The sequence below is a fragment of the Solanum stenotomum genome, chromosome 3, assembly GCF_019186545.1.
Source record: "Solanum stenotomum isolate F172 chromosome 3, ASM1918654v1, whole genome shotgun sequence".
Taxonomy (NCBI): Eukaryota; Viridiplantae; Streptophyta; class Magnoliopsida; order Solanales; family Solanaceae; genus Solanum; species Solanum stenotomum.
The window spans coordinates 29689618-29706906 of NC_064284.1; the positions used below are offsets into that span (position 1 = coordinate 29689618).

General features: G+C 40.0%; 2 protein-coding genes across 2 annotated transcripts in view; both read left to right on the forward strand.

Annotated features, from left to right (window-relative positions):
- LOC125857508 (malate dehydrogenase [NADP], chloroplastic) overlaps positions 1–17289 on the forward strand; it is a 1084261-nt gene that overhangs the window by 303906 nt on the left and 763066 nt on the right. The window lies entirely within an intron of this gene.
- LOC125857533 (uncharacterized) lies at positions 12324–16742 on the forward strand (the record flags this gene model as incomplete). The annotated part of the gene is made up of 4 exons (XM_049537135.1): positions 12324–12935; positions 15679–15798; positions 16037–16156; positions 16242–16742. Coding segments are annotated over 4 exons (918 nt in total), but the record flags the coding sequence as incomplete, so codon positions are not given.

Consider the following 17289-nt stretch of genomic DNA (forward strand, 5'->3'; position numbering starts at 1 on the left):
ATTTGGTAGGACACTTAATGCAGAGACTCAGAAGTGGATTTTATTTTGACTGATCTGTTGTTAGAAAATGTATGTATTTTGAATCTTAGATTTATTTGTTGTTAAAATCAGATGATGCTATGTTTGGGTTCCTAATTTCCTTTTAATCAAAAAGAAAATTAGCATTAGTTTTTCTAGGATCAATCAAGCAGAGTAGAGTGTGATCTACTGGATATAGCTTTTGAGTCCTGATTACTGTTGGAAGTCAAATAACTTTTCGTAAAGATTTGGAGGAAGCTACATAATTGCGCGAAAAATATTTAAGTGGAGGAGCATCTCTTTGCACGTACACCTCTTTCCTTTTTCTATTTTTTCTTGTCAGGTGACCAACCAATGCACTTGATGTCTCATTGTTGCACCCAAATCTCACACGCAAGTGTACGTGGTCGTTCAAGTATTAAAGTAGCTCTTATGAAGAGCCGGGTATCGTACCCACAGAGACTCACGATTAGAATAATTTGAATTTTCCTAGATACAAATTAACTCTAATTCTTAAGAGAAAATCATGCTCCTCATGCCCCACGTTCTATCATCTTATTCCTCTCCCGAGTTCAATTCAGACAATATGTTTTTAATGCAATGGTGAGCAAGCATGAAATACGAAAAACAAGAGCATAAGAGAGATTCATATGATAGTTAATGTCAATCCATAAAACTTCAATAATTTACAATCATACTGTAGCCACAACCCTAGAACTAGGGAAATTAGCTACTCGTAATAGGAATTTCGATTAAACAATGTTTATATATCATAAATAAATCGAAAGTAGAAGAGTTTAGGAAAGAACCCTAAAAACAGATGAAATAGCTCTCCAAATCGTCGTTCTTCTAAACCCAGAAAAAGAATAATTAATAAAATAAAAATTGAGTCTATTTATAATTAAGTCGAAACGGCCAAAACTGGCAAGTAGGGGGTGCGACGCGGAGCTGCTATTCAGATCCATTTTATGGCAATCAACTCTTCTCCACGACACGGCCACTCCACGGACCACTCTGTCTCAAATACTACTTCACGAGCAAAATTAAAAATCCCTCTCTGCGATGCGGAGAGGGTATGGACCCTTTTGTTTCCATTTCAACTGCTCGATCGATAATAAAATTCCTCTCCGCGACGCGGAGAGGGTACAAATCCTTTTTGATATTCATTTCTTCATTCTTTTCAACTTGGATCTGTTTGTGTTTCCCAATGCCCGTTTTAGTGCTCGTTCCTTCATTTAACTCACCTACACAACTAATCATGTTGGTTAGTATAAATGCATTCAAAAGACTCTACATGACTATAAATTAACACAAAACGATTCCAAACTTGGCTTAAATGCGGGTATTCTTTGGTTCCTAGCATATAAATACACCTAAGATCAGTACCCCACACTTCGAACTTTGTTCGTCCTCGAACAACTTACTAACTAATCCTAGACCTAGACTCCCTACTCTGGTATTTGTGCATCCACCACTTTCTTTTAAGGACCTTTAATCAGTTAAAACAAGCATGTTCTCACTCAACAATAGGCCTTGCCCACTTTCATACGTCATACAACTCAAGTAATGACTTGACAACTTTTTGCAACCAACGCATTCAACTTCATGTGCACCATTACATATCACCTATCTTTCATCAACAAGTGCCCCTCACTCAAAAGAATAGTCCGCACACTCAACTCAACAAATTGAATATAGTTTGAGGACTTTACAAACATAGCACGCTCTCACTCAACAAAGACATCATACATGCATGCATTGAGAACCATAACCTTGCCCATTATGTACATCTCCACTAATTAAGCATGCTTTGCCCAGAATCAAATAGGAGTTTACGGGTTGTAATGTAAGCTTGAGGTAAGGGAGGATACATTTAGGTAGAATTAGTGACTTATCCTCCTTACTGCACCTATTTCGATTTTCTTGCTACATTCACAACTTTTTCTTTTTCTTTGGCCACCCTTTCTGCATATTTTCCTAGTTATAATTACAAACCTGCCCTTATTTTCTACACATCTTTTTTTTTTGACACTTGACAATAGCCACCCTCAACTTATAGATTTCTCTCGAGTTAAGGTGTACATTGTCCTTTAAGAACTAGGGCCATTATTAAGGTAATCTCCGAATTAGCCACCTTCAACTAAGCAATTTAACCTTAGTCGAAGTGTACAATTTCCAAAGGACCAGGGCCAATCACGGATTTTGGAACTTATAGGGCATTTTTTTTCTACCTCTTTTTTTTCTTCACCACAAAACCAAGCATTTTCACCCTATCTACTCTCATCGCTGTTTTCATATTTTCATCTTAACATAGTGCATTAGGGATTACTTTGGGATCAAAACTAACGGTATCAATAAAAGGGATTCGGCTCAATTAAGTAGATCAGAACAAAATCAAGGCTAAAAGGCTCAACGGGGTTATACTAGGGATATTTTATCTGAGAAGGCTAACATTTACCATACACATCAAAAAGGGCCTATTGTCATCTCCCAAACAAAGCAACACCTTTTATTTCGCTTCAATAACATGCTAGACAAGTTCTAGACTCAGATGCATTACATTGATACTACAATACTTCACCGCTCATGGCACAAGTTCTACTCAAGATGGATCAGTCATAGGCAACACAATCAGTTCATGCACAAGGTTCTATTTAAGCATAAGTTGCAATCATTACAGTCAAATACAAAAGTTCACATGCATTCATAGATCAATTTCCCAACATGCTTTCATACAGTCTCCTTTCGAAATTTCAAGCTTCAGCACATACCATACCTACAACTCAATGACGAAAATTACCCTTAAGACGGTCGTCATCCATCTATCATAGGGCAATGCGACTCAACTACAACGACTGACTCGATTCTAAAAAGACAAAATCTTTTTGTATTTTTGTACGGTTCAAAGGGACTCTCCTTGGCCAAAGAACCAAAATCAACCTCCAAGGAACCAAATAAAAACATAAAATAAAAGACATACATATGACACTACCAGTGTTCACTAATATATACAAACCAGAGATAAATTCTCCCCCACCCCACACTTAAACATTAGCACTGTCCCCAGTGCTTCACCAAATCACAAAAATTAGTACAAAGGTAAGGTGAATCACACTTCCTCATCAGTCCTCCATAGCATCTCCCCCGTCGGCCTCATCACCGGCCTGAGCAGGGTCAACCTCGTCATCAGAATCAGAGTCCACATTCGAGCTAGTGTGCAACCTATCCTCATCAGTCAGTATGTCATCGTCCACTGGCTCATGAAAAGTAGGACCAATGCCAAGCAGGGCCTTAACATGTGCATTCAACGGGTACCTTCTTTCTACGTCCCCCAATTGCACGTCAGCCGACGCCCGACAACCATTTTGGTAGCACAACATCTCCAGCCCATACATCCTAGCCATGATCAACTTATCACGTCTATGGCCCTCTGCAGTAGTGAGTGTTGGGCTGAACTCATTGTCGGGCCCCTTTGTCTTTGTGATATCTACTCGCGCTGGGAATAGTGGTGCCATATAATCCAAGTTCTCCTTCGGTACACCTGCAGCACGACATAGTCTAGTAATGAGACCACCAAATGCATACCTGCGCCCTTTATGAACTTGGGACTTCCTCATTGCCAATTTCAACACAGCCCCAATGTTCAACTCTGTGGGCATCATCAAAGCGTAGACCAAACACACTCTGTCCTAGGTGATGTTCGTGTAGTGCAGCCCAGGTATCAGACAATGCATCAACGTCTCACAAATTTTAATCAGACTCTAGCTTCTCTAAGCATGTGCGTGTAAGGAAGAGATTGGTGATATCTCTTCGCGCTGTGCTTAGTCCACTGCACCATGGACTAGGGACCACAAAGTGTGTCGAATGGCCCGGTAAGGTGGGTGAATGTTTAGCCCTGTGAGCACCAGTGGATCGACGTCTGGTGACGTACCAACTATGTCATTTAGAACCGCTGGAGTGAGTCACATCCACTCCCCGCCCTTTTACAAAATGGGATCACGATTCTGTTGCCCAGTTGGCATAGAACTCCCGAACCATGTGCAAGTTTCACTCACTCGGCTCCGCAAAAATGAACTCCATTCGAAGCTCTTGGATACGTCTCATGATTCTGGGAAACTCCCAGACCAAGCTATCCCTGTCAATGCACACATTAGAGAAACACCTTACCTCTGCGTGCTTCTTCCACCATATATTTCCTTCCTTAACCACTGCTCGCACCTCGAACCTCCTAGTTTTCCCCTTAGGACTGCGGGTGCGGGAGGTACATTCCCTACACTCCGAACACGCTTTCGTTGGCTAGAGGTTGCCATTTCCTTTTCGGGTCTTTGAGTTCCAGACATGATTTCCTGCAATCAAAATCTAATTCAGCCCAACAACAACCCACAAAACACTAAGGGATATTGGCGATGCTCAGGCATCACTCCACACTTATTCCATATACGCCCCCATCGGTACTCAGACTTCCCAATGAGGAAAAGCACACCCCCAAAACACAACACACACTACCCTTTTACACGTCTCATGCAAGCAGCATAATCAAGCACAACAACTTCAATTCACGGATTGAAATAGCACAATCCCACAACTCCACACAATGATACATTATCAATGCTACTCTCGAATTCACACGACTACGTTCAGACCCACAATTCATGTAATACAACGAAGGTAATTTCTACTCAAGAATTCGAACCAAAGAACAATAACAATTCAGGAAACAAACAATCTCATTCAGCCAACCAAACCCAATTCGTGACTATGCTCCGTTCATCCATCAAGATGTACCCAAAACCCACATGCAAGCAACAATAGGGTAGTTCTACTCAAGACTTCGAAAATACCCATGCTAAAGCAACATATAGTCCTGCACCTTCACTACAAATTCCACCCATGACATCCCATTAACACAACAACCTCACCCCTCCTGAATAACTCATAATCGAGAGAAATTAGAGCGGAAAACATACTTGAGACGTTGAAGAAAAGAGAGAACGTGAGAGGGATGGCCAGAAATACTATCGTGTTACGATTGTATCCCACAAAATCACAAGGGAGAAAGGGATGGGGAAACTCGTATGTAGTGGGCGAAAGTAATTTGGGAGAAGTGGGATTTTAGGACAAAAATTGGGGATTAAAAGGGGCCTGGGTCGGGTTGTTTTGAAAACAGACGGGTAAAACCCGTCTATTTAATGAAGATCGAAAAGTTCTTACCTTGTCCGTGACGTGGATGAGTCACGGAGTCCTCTGCCTTGTGTGAATAATTTAATTCCCAGGGAGATCAAATTTTCAGGTCCCTCTCCGCGAAGCGGAGAAGATACGGTGCTTCCCTATAGTTGACGAAAAAATCACTTCACGTCGAACCAAAATTCCTGGTACCCTCCGCGACGCGTGCACATTACGGAGGGTTCAGCCTCGCCCTGGAAAATTAATTCCAAGTGAGGCGAAATTCACCCCAGTTCCGCGACGCGCCCTGGGTGCAAATATCTGTTCCCTGTACATTTTAAACACAACACCCATTAGTGAAAAGACAATAGATTGCCTCCCATCTAGCGCCTTAGCTTTGGTTGTGGCACGACTCGTATTTTTGTGTTTTTCCTAATATATCATTTTTTTTACTAATTCCTATGAATTAAAATTACAAAACAAAAGAATAGAAATCCTAACTATTACAAGGGGTCACGGGTTGCCTCCCGTGCAGCGCCTGATTTAACGTCGCGGCACGACCCAGCTCATGACTCACTCGTCATTTAAGGTGAGAACTTTTTGCTCACGATCAACATCATTCTCGGAGTAGTGCTTCACTCGTTGCCCACTAATAAGAAAAGTGGAGCTCTTATCCTTGTTTCTTAGCTCCACGACTCCATGTTGGGTCATCCTTACCACTTCAAACGGCCCACTCCACTTGGATCAAGGTTTTCCGGGGAACAACTTCTGTCTTGAATTGAACAATAACACCAATTGACCAGGCTCAAAGGTGCGTGACACAATATGCTTGTCATGCCACCTCTTAGTCTTCTCTTTATATAACTTGGCATTTTCATATGCATGGAGCCTGAATTCCTCTAACTCATGCAGGTGTGTTATCCTTTTCTTGTCTGTCAACTCAGAATCTAGATTAAACTTCTTGATAGCCCAGTATGCTTTATGCTCCAATTCCGTTGGAAGGTGACAAACTTTTCCAAACCCCATTTGATAAGGAGAAGTCCCTATTGGTGTCTTGTATGCAGTCCTGTATGCCCACAAAACATCATCTAACTTTTCAGCCCAATCTTTCCTTTGTGTATTTACAGTCTTTTGCAGAATTTGCTTTACTTCTCTATTGGACTCTTCCACTTTCCCGCTAGTCTAAGGGTGATAAGCTGTAGCTACCTTGTGTCTCACTCCATACTTGGCTAGCAAATTCCGCACTGAACTGTTGATGGAGTGCATACCTCCATCACTTATTATGGTCCTTGGAGTTCCAAACCTGGTGAAGATGTGCTTCCTGATGAACTTTACTACCACCTTCGCATCATTAGTAGGTAGAGCAACTGCCTCCACCCACTTGGACACATAGTCCACTGCCACTAGGATGTATTGATTGCCATTGGAAGATGGGAATGGTCCCATGAAGTCTATCCCCCATACATCAAAGATCTCAACTTCGAGGATGTTGCTCAATGGCATCTCATGCCTTCTAGAAATAGTGCCCATCCGCTGACACTGATTAGAGCCCTTCACAAAAAGTGCAGCATCTGTAAATAAAGTAGGCAAAAAAAATCCTGATTGCATTACCTTATGCATCGTGCGCTCGCCTCTGTGGTGTCCACCATATGGTGAAGAGTGACAACTCTCCAACACTTGCAATGCCTCCTGTTCAGCTATACACCTTCGCACCATCTAATCCGGTCCCTGTTTGAATAAGAAAGGCTCATCCCATATATAAAACTGTGCCTCATACTTTAGCTTCTGCGTTTGATGTGTTAAGGCCCCTGGTGAAAATAAACCACTCACCAGAAAGTTCACAATATCAACATACCAAGGTACTTGTGCAAGGTCCAAGGCCAGCAATTGCTCATCGGGGAACTTTTCGCGAATCTGTCCTTCATTCCTCACATGAGATGAGTCCTCCAATCTAGACAGATCAAACTCTAATCTCCAGATCAAACTCTTACAAGAGCAGTATCCATCTAATTAGCCTGGCTTCGCATCTTTCTTGTTGAATAAATACCTGATCACAGCATGGTCAGTGTAAACAACAACCTTGGTGCCTACCAAGTACGACCTGAACTTATCAAAGGCAAATACTAATGCTAGCATCTCTTTCGTTGTGACAGTATAGTTAGATTGAGTTGCATCAAGTGTCTTGCTAGCATAGTAGATGGAGTGAAACATCTTCTCCTTACGCTGGCCTAGCACTGCACCAACCACTATATCACTAGCATCACACATGAGCTCGAAGGGTAGCTCCCAGTTAGGAGCAATCAGAATAGGGGCTTCTATCAACTTCTGCAATAGCACAAATGCCTGCAAATAATTTTCATCAAATACAAACTTCACCTCTTTTTCCAATAGGCTGCACATGGGTCTTGCAGTCTTAGAAAAGTCCTTGATGAATCTTCTGTAGAACCCAGCATGTCCTAGAGGGGGCAAACCAGGAGGTTCGGGCTGCGAGCAGTGGTTAAGGAAGGAAAAATATGGTGGAAGAAGCACATCGAGGCAAGGTATTTCTCTGATGTGTGCATTGACAGGGATAGACTGGCCCGGGAGTTTCCCAGAATTATGAGGCGTATAAAAGAGCTTCAGATGGAGTTCATTTTTGCGGAGCCGAGTGAGTGCAACTTGCACATGGTTCGGGAGTTCTGCGCCAACTTGGCGACGGAATCGAGATCCCATTTTGTGAAAGTGCGGGGAGTGGATGTGACTCTCACTCTAGCGGTTCTGAATGACATAGTTGGTACGTCACCGGACGCCAATCCACTGGTGCTCACAGGGCTAAACATTCGCCCACCTTACCAGGCCATTCGACACACACTGTGTCCCCCAATCCATGGTGCAGTGGACTAAGCACAGTGCGAAGAGATATCACCAATCTCTTCCTTACGCGCATATGCTCAGAGAAGCTAGAGTCTGGTTAAAAATTGTGATGCATTGTCTGATACCTGGATTGCACTACACGGACATCACCCGGGACCGAGTGTGTCTGGTCAACGCTTTGATGACGCCCACAGAGTTGAACATTGGGGCTGTGTTGAAATCGGCAATGAGGAAGGCTCGGGTTCATAAAGGGGGCAAGTATGCATTTGGTGGGCTCATTACTAGACTCTGTTGTGCTATAGGTGTACCGAAGGAGAACTTGGATTATATGGCACCACTATTCCCAGCGTCGGTAGATATCACAAAGACAAAGGGGCCCGACAATGAGTTCTACCTAACACTCACTACTTCGGAGCGCCATAGACGTGATGAGCTGATCATGGCTAGGATGTATGGGATGGAGATGTTGCGCCACCAAAATGGCTGCTGGGCGTCGACTGACGTGCAATTGGGGGATGTAGAAAGAAGGTACCCGCTGAATGTACATGCTAAGGCCCTGCTTGGCATTGGTCCTGCTTTTCATGAGCCGGTGGAGGATGACATACCCACCGATAAGGATATGCTGCGCACTGGCTTAGATGTGGAATCCGATTCTAATGAGGAGGTTGACCCTGCTCAGGTCGGTGATGAAGCCGACGGGGGAGATGATATGGAGGACTGATCAGGAAGTGTGATTCACCTTACCTTTGTACTAATTTTTGTGATTTTGTGAAGCATTGGGGACAGTGCTAATGTTTAAGTGTGGGGTGGGGGTGAATTTATCTCTAGTTTGTATATATTAGTGAACACTGGTAGTGTCATATGTCTGTCTTTTATTTTATGTTTTTATTTGGGTTCCTTGGAGGTTGTTTTTGGTTCTTTGGTCAAGGAGAGTCCATTTGAACCGTACAAAAATACAAAAATATTTTGTCTTTTTAGGATCGAGTCAGTCGTCGTAGTTGAGTAATAGGTATGGTATGTGCTAAAGCTTGAAATTCCGAAAGGAGACTGTATGAAAGCATGTTGGGAAATTGATCTATGAATGCATGTGAACCTTTGTATTTGACTTTAATGATTACAACTTATGCTTAAATAGAACCTTGTGCATGAACTGATTGTGTTGCCTATGACTGATCTATCTTGAGTAGAAATGGTTCCATGAGCGGTGAGGTATTGTAGTATCCATGTAATGCATCTGAGTCTAGAACTTGCCCGACATGTTATTGAAGCGAAATAAAAAGTGTTGCTTTGTTTAAGAGATGACAAGAGACTCTTTTTGATGTGTATGGTAAATGTTAGCCTTCTCAGATAAAATATCCCTAGTATAGCTCCATTGAGCCTTTTAACCTTGATTTTGTTTTGATCTACTTAATTCAGCCGAATCCCTTTTATTGATACCGTTAGTTTTGATCCCAAAGTAATCCCTAATGCACTATGTTAAGATGAAAAAGTGAAAACAACGGTGAGAGTAGATAGGGTAAAAATGCTTGGTTTTGTGGTGAAGAAAGAAAAGAGGTAGAAAAAAAGAAATGCCCCATAAGTTCCTAAATCTGTGATTGGCCCTGGTCCTTTGGACATTGTGCACTTCGACTAAGGTTAAATTCCTTAGTTGAAGGCAGTGTTTTGGACGGCGAGAGGTGACAAAAGGCGACAAGGGCCTGCCTCGCCATGAGGCGAGGCGAGCGGCGAGGCTCTCGCCTTTTTGAATAAAGGCGCCAATTAATACCAAAAAATAAAATTTTTAATTGCACATATCAATATCCAAAATCTTAATAGCAATAACTTATATTAGCAAATATTTAAATTTAAAGACTAATAGTGAACAAAGCACTGAGTGAGTGAACAACCTTGTTCACTACCACACTGAAAACAAAGCACAATAGTGAGTGAAAAACAGAGTAGTGAAGAAGAAGAAGAAAAGAGGAGAAGAATTAGAAGAGAAGAAGAAGAAGAAGAAGAGAAGAACTGAAGAAGAAGAAACATACCTGGCAGCAGTCACGAAGCGGCGAAAGAGCAGTAGTCGCGAAGTCAGTTGAAGAAGAAGGTCGCGAAGTCGGTGTTTGCAAAAAGGAGGCAAACACGAAGAGTTCGCGACTGAGGAGAAGAGGAGGCAATCGCAAATGTGGAATGTTTGCAAAAATACCCCAAAAAAACCCCTAATTTTGGCTTTTAATTATAAATCAGACCTTAAAAAAAAAAAAGGTGACGCTAGCCTTGTCGCAAAAGGGCACCATAAGGTCGCCATTTTCAACTCGCCTCGCCTTAAGGCAAATAGGCGAAAGTGCCTCGCCTCGCCTCGCCTTATCGCCAAGGGCAAAAGGCGAGCGCCTTTCACAACACTGGTTGAAGGTGGCTAATTCGTAGATTACCTTAATAATGGCCCTGGTCCTTACAAGGACAATGTGTACCTTAACTCGAGAGAAATTTATAAGTTGAGGGTGGCTATTGTTAAGTGTAAAAAAAAAACTTGTTGCGCCCAAATCGCACACGCAAGTGTACGTGTTCGTTCAAGTATTAAAGTAGCTCTTATTAAGAGCCGGGTATCGTACCCACAGAGACTCACGATTAGAATAATTTGATTTTTCCAATACATTCAATTGAACACAAGTGTTATCAATGTCAAAAGAGTGATTGATTTTATAATCTAAAATTTAAATAAAAGCTAAACGAAAATGATTCAATTTCTAACGGATTTGAACAATTATTGGTTAAAGTCCAGGGCTGCAGCTCACATCAGGAATCATGCATATTATCTTGTTAAAAGGATATTCATCAACTATCGAATCAATGATCACAGGGTTACAAATATGATTATGGTCTCTCGACCTCCTACGATAAATGGCAACCTAACTACATCGTTGAGCGGGAAAGGCTGGACCAGTTACCGAGCATTACGTTTTCTTCCTGTATAATTACCAAGCAAGGTTTCTAGGTATATCCCTATCCTAGATACAAATTAACTCTAATTCTTAAGAGAAAATCATGCTCCTCATGCCCCACGTTCTATCCTCTTATTCCTCTCCCGAGTTCAATTCAGACAATATGTTTATTTCAATGGTGATCAAGCATGAAATACGAAAAACAAGAGCATAAGAGAGATTCATAAGATAGTTAATGTCAATCCATAAAACTTCAATAATTTACAATCATACTGTAGCCATAGCCCTAGAACTAGGGAAATTAGCTACTCGTAATAGGAATTTCGATTAAACAAGGTTTATATATCATAAATAAATCGAAAGTAGAAGAGTTTAGGAAAGAACCCTAAAAACAGATGAAATAGCTCTCCAAATCGTCGTTCTTCTAAACCCAGAAAAAGAATAATTAATAAAATAAAAATTGAGTCTATTTATAATTAAGTCGAAACGGCCAAAACTGGCAAGTAGGGGGTGCGACGCGGAGCTGCTATTCAGATCCATTTTATGGCAATCAACTCTTCTCCACGACACGGCCACTCCACGGACCACTCTGTCTCAAATACTACTTCACGAGCAAAATTAAAAATCCCTCTCTGCGATGCGGAGAGGGTATGGACCCTTTTGTTTCCATTTCAACTGCTCGATCGATAATAAAATTCCTCTCCGCGACATGGAGAGGTTACGGATCCTTATTGAGTTTCATTTCTTCATTCTTTTCAACTTGGATCTGTTTGTGTTTCCCAATGCCCGTTTTAGTGCTCATTCCTTCATTTAACTCACCTACACAACTAATCATGTTGGTTAGTATAAATGCATTCAAAAGACTCTACATGACTATAAATTAACACAAAACGATTCCAAACTTGGCTTAAATGCGGGTATTCTTTGGTTCCTAGGCATATAAATACGCCTAAGATCACTCATGTTCAGCAAATATGGTGGAATTTGTGCAAGAGCATTGGGAGGTTATTCTAATTTTGGCACATATAGTCTGTTCTTTTCTTTTTCTTCTGTTCATGATGTCCCTGAGCATATCAATTCTGTTCAGAATTTCTGATTTCCTAAGTCGGATATTTTGTGATACCTTTGAGAAAAATTCTGTTGGAATATCTGTACAAATACCATCCTATTTTGACTTGGAATAGTTGTAAGAAATCCAATGGTTGTTCTTGTGTAGTTTGTTACTTCAGTGAAATTTGACTTGGAAGTCCAACTAGCGAGCCATAACCTTTCAGTCCTTTGCGTGAGTGTTGATATTTTCTGCTACTGATGTGTGATGCTGTCACTATTCACTATATGGCTATTGATTTAGTGGTGGTTTTCCATGAATAAGTGAGACTGAGAGATTTCTCCTTTTCCCCCTTGGTACTTTTTGTTCTTGTTCAGGGTTTTGAGCATGCAATTGCTGGAACTAGTCTATATGTTGTGGGGCCTGATGATGATGTGGAAGACATCAAAGAAGCAGCTATGGAAGATATGAAGTCAGTGATGAGCAGGATCGACAAAAGTGGAGAGGGAGTATATGTTCAAGCATCTACACTTGGATCATTAGAAGCTTTGCTGGAATTTTTGAAGACCCCAGAAGTAAGCATACCTGTCAGTGGGATTGGCATAGGTCCTGTGCATAAAAAGGATGTCATGAAAGCTAGTGTTATGCTTGAGAAGAAGAAAGAGTATGCAACCATCTTGGCCTTTGACGTTAAAGTGACACAGGAAGCTCGGGAACTTTCAGATGATCTTGGTGTCAAGGTTTTTATGGCTGATATTATATATCATTTATTTGATCAGTTTAAAGCCTACATTGACACTATCAAGGAAGAAAAAAAGAAGGAAGTTGCTGAAGAAGCAGTTTTCCCCTGTGTGCTCAAGATCGTACCGAATTGTGTCTTCAACAAGAAGGATCCAATTGTTCTGGGAGTTGATGTTCTTGAAGGCATTGTCAGGGTATTAATTTTTCTTATCTACTGTCTCATATTCATTGATCTCATTCACCAACTTAATTATAAAAAAAAGGAAAAATTAAAGATAATGGAATCTCTGCATTTCATTCGGGAAAACTAGCTTTTGTGTACATCAATAATGGAAATAAGAATAGATAATCAATATTTAATGGGTTGTGCTGATATTATCGGATTTTCTCTAATTTCATGCTTCCATTAGGTTGGGGAAAAGGATCTTGAATACTCACATTGATTTCTCATTAAATGTGTAACTTCTTTATGTATAACCTTGTTTGAGACATGCTGTTCTGAGATAAACAAGCTTATGGACAATCCATATATATATATATTTTGTTGATAAAGTAAGTTGTTCATTGATTGGCATCAAGAAGATGCCATGGATACAAAAATAGATGTGGTAGCTCCTATACAAGATGCTATGAAAGGGTCGAGGAGCTAGCCAAACACCAAAAAGGGAACAACCATGTTAAGGGCTAGTCTAATGTAAGGGAGCTCACAAAATCTTGAAAAACAACTTTAGCAAGTGGTTTGGAGTTGACACTCCAAAACATTTTGTTATTTCTTTCAGTCCAAAGGCACCAAAATATACAAGATGGAATCAACGTCCAGGTGTTCCTTATAGACCAATCAGCTTTCCAAAGGCTCCAGCTCTCAACAGCATCTTTGATGTTCTCTGGGATCACCCATTTGAGACTGAAAGGAGCTTGAAACATATGCCACATGTCTGCAGCTACCACACAGTGCAAGAATAGATGGTTGACTGATTCTGTGCTTTCCTGACATAAGTAGTATCTGTTAACTAACTGGAAACATCTCTTGCCGAGGTTGTCTGTCAGATGCACTTTTTAGAGCCAACCAGCTAAAGCATATCACTTTGTTGGGAGTTTTGTCCTCCAAATTACTTTCTATGGCTAAGAGTCTAAATTCCATTCTGAGCATCTAGCAATTTATTTCCCAGGTGTACTGTGTATTCCTTTGTATTAGGATGACAGCTTAATGCATCAGCAGCCTGAGACTTCATGTTGAAGCCTTCCAGATTACACATCAAGTCAAAAAGGCTCTCAAGTTCTCAGTCATTCATGTTTCTTCTGAGGAGGGGACTCCACTGATTGCCTTCTCTATTCTGTGCAACTGTAGAGTCATGATCTCATGCTATCAGGAAGAGTGATAGATAGGTTTCTCTAAAATTGGAGTTCTCTAACCACCTATCCTTCCAGAATTTTACTGTCAGGCAATTTCCAACGTTGAATGAGGCTTCTTTATGAAATTCCTCCCATAGCCTACTTACATGTTTCCATGGCCCAACTCCATATGGAGTTCTGCTTTGCTTAGTGCACCAGTGACTCAACTTACCATGTTTGGCTGCAACCACTTCCTTCCATAAGCTATTATCCTCCATTCCATATCCCCAAAGCCATGTAAACAACAAATTTTTGTTGTGCTTGACTTGGTCCTTTATACTCAGACCTCCTCGTGGCTTTGGTCTAATGACTTGAGACCATTTAACAAGGTGAAACTTGTGTCCTTCACTGTTACTCTCCCAAAGAGAATTCCTTCTGATTTTGTCTAGCTTCTTCAATACCTTCCAGGCACAGGAAACAATGGCATGAAGTAAGTGGGAATACTGTCCATGAAACTATTGATAAGAGCAAGTCTACCACCCATAGAAAGATATTGCCTTTTCCAAGTAACCAGCCTTTTCTCAATCGCTTCTACAAGTCCACTCCATATTCCAGTAGACTTGTCTTTTTCCCCTAGAGGAAGGCCTAGGTAAGTGGTGGGGAAGGATACCAAACTGCAACATAACATGTCAGCCAGTACATGGATCAGTATCTCTGTAAACTTTTCCAATTTGTTTGGTGAAACTGTGCTGTAGTGCTTTTCAAGAATTGGTGTTTTCTAGGCTACATCTTGTTTTATTCATTTTAAAGTAATACATAAACTTTCTTATCAAAACTACTAATATATAATTGAATTACTTGGAGTTTCTCTCTAGTGTAATTACAATTTGTTCTCCTTTTCACTGAACTGCTAACGCTTTTGAAATTTATGTTTGCATGTATCTGTTCTCTCTGTAGTTCTTTCTTTTAATTGAGAATCTTGATTATCTAATAAGGTTCCATCAGAGCTTTTGTTGGTTATGATTAGAATCTAGCTTTTCTGCTGGTTATTAATTCTCATTTAGTTCTCTGCTTTCAAAAGGTTTTCAGCATTCTTCATTTATACCATGATTTGGCATCTCCAAGATAAGGTTTTTGCTTTGATTTATTTACATAATTTGATCCTTGGGGAACATGTTTAAGTTCAGAGGCAGATTTCATGCACTCTTCCTATTTCCAATTTTTTGTCCATTATTAATTCTGTCATGCTTCCTTCAGAACTTTTGCTTGATGAGCATTTAACACACAGAGTTCAAGTCTTGTTTGCATGCTCTTATGTCTCTTTAGTTAGTTGTAGTTAGATATTCCTACATAATTGGATTGGAGTGTGTAACATTATGTTCTCTCTCGTTTTACCTTTCTCCACACGTATTTCAATATATTGTTTGTTGCCATGATTTAAGTTGAAGGGGTTACCTTGATTTAAGCTTTCCACTGTTTATGCTGGCAATAGTAGCACTCTTCAATTTGTGGCACTCGTCAATTCTCTTTTCTATAATCATTCATAGACTGCAAAAGATTTCATGTATATTGTGGTCCTCACTGTCCTGAACTTAATTTGTACAGATTGGGTCTCCTATATGTATTCCTCAAAAGGACTTCATTGATATTGGTCGTATTGCATCCATTGAGAACAACCATAAGCCTGTTGACTCTGCAAAGAAAGGCCAAAGGGTGGCCATTAAGGTATGAAGTGGTTGAGACTTTGTAAATTTTGTCATGGATTGGCTAGAATATTGATCTATCTTCTCTCTTTATTACTTGTTTGTAGAATTTAGGATCGGTGTGTAGTAGTTTCTCTTTGATTCCCAATATCTGTTTTGTATATCATCATTGTACAATAACGTATTTCAGGAGTTCTAAGCAATTGATTTGAACTTTGCTTATATACCCATGATGTCTCACTCCTTGCACATGTTTACAGATAGTTGGATCTAACCCTGAGGAGCAACAAAAGATGTTTGGTAGGCATTTTGAAATGGAAGATGAGCTTGTCAGCAAAATTTCAAGGAGGTCTATTGACATACTCAAGGCCAATTTCCGGGTATGTAGAGTTTTGGGTGAAGCTCTTTTGTTTGAGCAAATATCTAGTTTTGCTTACTGCTGCCTGCTTCTTTAACCTTTTACAGAAAGACCTCTCAGTTGAGGATTGGAGACTTGTCATGAAACTGAAGACCCTCTTTAAGATACAATGAGACAGATTTTGTTGCGCTTTCAAAGGAGTTGGTTCTTGGGTCTCCGATAAGCACCATGTTGGGGTGGGGGGGGGGGGGGTATTCATCGAGCTATAACTGGTGATTTGACCATAAACAAGGAGTTTGGACTCAATAGAACACACACCTCAGGGACAGAGATGAGCAAAAGTGAAGAATGCAAGTGGTGTCGTCGTCTGCTGCAACTGATTTCCTTTCGTTGGTACTCCAAGCATTCTGTATTTGCTGTTTTTGGCACTGAAGTGAGAATTTTTGCAGCATTGACCAATGGCAGAGAGGAGTGTGTTGTACAGAAATGTAATTTGAATTTTGATATACAAAAACGTGAAAAGATTGTTGGTTGGCTATTGCTGGCAAGTTTTTCATATTAATATCAACTAGTATATATATCCGCGCGATGCGTGGATATTATTCAAATATTATTTCTTATAATTTCAAATTATTGATGTCTTGTTATATCATGTGACATTTTATAATCTTAATGAAATGTTGGCTATTGCTGGCAACTATCATATTGTTACTCAATGAAATGTTCTTCCTTCATCTCCATAACCAAATTTATATGAATAGAGACACCAGATCATGTAATTATTAAATAATTTGTATGTTTTATTATATTGTTCACTATTTAATTTTATTAAACGGTTAATATTGATTTTTATTAGCGGGCTTAATATAATTATCAAGTGCTCTTTTTATTAATATAAGAAAGATATATTTATTTGTTTACTCGTGAGTTTTTACCTCTTTTTTTTGTTCTAATCATTTCAATTTAAATTTTATGGAAAGTAATATGTATATTATCTAACTACTTAATTAATTAGTTCAAAATATTCTTTTCCGCCCCTTCCTCTCTTTTTTTTTCTACGGTATTTTAATTACTTTTTGCTAGTTTGGTTTTAAATAAATAAAAATTTAATGTTAAGGTTAAAAGCAATAAGGTTTTCTTCTTTTTTTATTTCAA